General features: G+C 34.3%; 1 protein-coding gene across 4 annotated transcripts in view; it reads right to left on the bottom strand.

Moving 5' to 3' along the window:
- ROCK1 (Rho associated coiled-coil containing protein kinase 1) overlaps positions 1–1524 on the bottom strand; it is a 165980-nt gene that overhangs the window by 118947 nt on the left and 45509 nt on the right. For 3 of the 4 annotated variants that reach the window (XR_005195573.1, XM_017498949.2, XM_037728141.1), the window contains exon 2: positions 967–1048. The exons of the other annotated variant lie outside the window; for it this stretch is intronic. Coding sequence is in view for 2 of the 3 variants with exons in the window: in XM_017498949.2 (XP_017354438.1) it covers positions 967–1048 (82 nt within the window). In the remaining variant the exon portion in view is untranslated. The remainder of the gene's footprint in view (positions 1–966; positions 1049–1524) is intronic. 4 annotated transcript variants of the gene reach the window in all.

The raw sequence follows: 1524 nt of genomic DNA, 5'->3' as shown, positions 1-1524 counted from the left end.
TTTAGTAGAGACGGGGTTTCACCATGTTGACCAGGATGGTCTCGATCTCTTGACCTCGTGATCCACCCGCCTCGGCCTCCCAAAGTGCTGGGATTACAGGCTTGAGCCACCGCGCCCGGCGAAAAATAAAACCTTTGTAATAAAACATATATAACCAAAATTGAAAGATAACACCAAACCAATCAAATTTACATATATCAATATTTACAGTTTAGAAACAGAAATAAATGAACAATGACTTTATGATCTAAATCTTATCAATTCTTTAAGAGTAAAAGTTTGAAACTATAACTTATTTAATCAAAATTTTTTTTTTTGAGACAGAGTCTTGCTGTGTCATTAGGCGCCAGGGTGGAGTGCAGTGGTATGATCTCGGCTCACTGCAACCTCTGCCTCCCGGGTTCAGGCAATTCTCCTGCCTCAGCCTCCCAAGTAGCTGGGATTACAGGCATGCGCCACCACGCCTGGCTAATTTTTGTATTTTTTTTAGTAGAGATGGGGTTTCACCATGGTCTCGATCTCTTGACCTTGTGATCTACCCACCTCGGCCTCCCAAAGTGCTGGGATTACAGGTGTGAGCCACTGCACCAGGCCAATTATTTTTTTAAATATTATCTAATCTAAAAAGAAGCCTTCAGAAAAGAACATCTGTAAAATTTAAATATAAAACAGCTTTCATGGAGAAAAATTCTCATAGCTCAGCAGTTATTCAAACTCAATGTACATGGATATATATGCACAGTTTTTCGGAACCTTAGCTATTTTTCATCCCTTTCTCTTCAAAATACTTTGGTTCTCCTAACAGACATGCAAACTGTTTCTTTCACACTTCCTTCTAAATTCTATGTAGACACTATTGATGAAATCACCAAAAAGTAAATAGAAGAAAAAATAAGGGCTTGAATGATCTAAGTCAAAATGTAGTTACATGAAGTCTGTCATTAACCTCCACAAAAAATTACTTACATCTGCTTAAAAAGTTGTCAATATTTTTGTTTTTTCTTAAGGCAGGAAAATCCAAATCATATACCAAAGCATCCAATCCATCCTAAAGAAACAAACAAACTATGGTTAGTTTTTTGGATCACATTATGAACAGTTTCCTTTTTTATCAAAGAATAAAATATATGCTTTAATATTTAATTTCCCCTACACAACTTGTGTACATTTAACACTCCTCACAAGATTATATGAATAGTGAGAGAAAAGTTGTTTTCATTTTATATGTAGTTCTTTTTACCTTCTAAGTCTGCCAGACCCAGGGATAAGAAAACTACCGTATTGGCTGCAAGTGATTTCAATCCATGTACTTTTCCCCTCATAAGGACATGAAATTTTATTTTGCATTACTTCTTCTTACTATGGCACTTATCTTTATTTCACAGACATCAAAAACCTACATTTGTTATTACAAATATTTTACAAGTTAACAGCTAAATAATAAAATGTGAGATCTAATATAAAATAAATACTGCATAATCACAAATACAAGCTATATACATTTTTTTTTTTTTTTTTTTTTTT

The sequence above is a fragment of the Cebus imitator genome, unplaced genomic scaffold (assembly GCF_001604975.1).
Source record: "Cebus imitator isolate Cc_AM_T3 unplaced genomic scaffold, Cebus_imitator-1.0 Scaffold12, whole genome shotgun sequence".
NCBI classification, from domain to species: domain Eukaryota; kingdom Metazoa; phylum Chordata; class Mammalia; order Primates; family Cebidae; genus Cebus; species Cebus imitator.
This window is presented reverse-complemented; position numbering and strand designations above follow the sequence as displayed.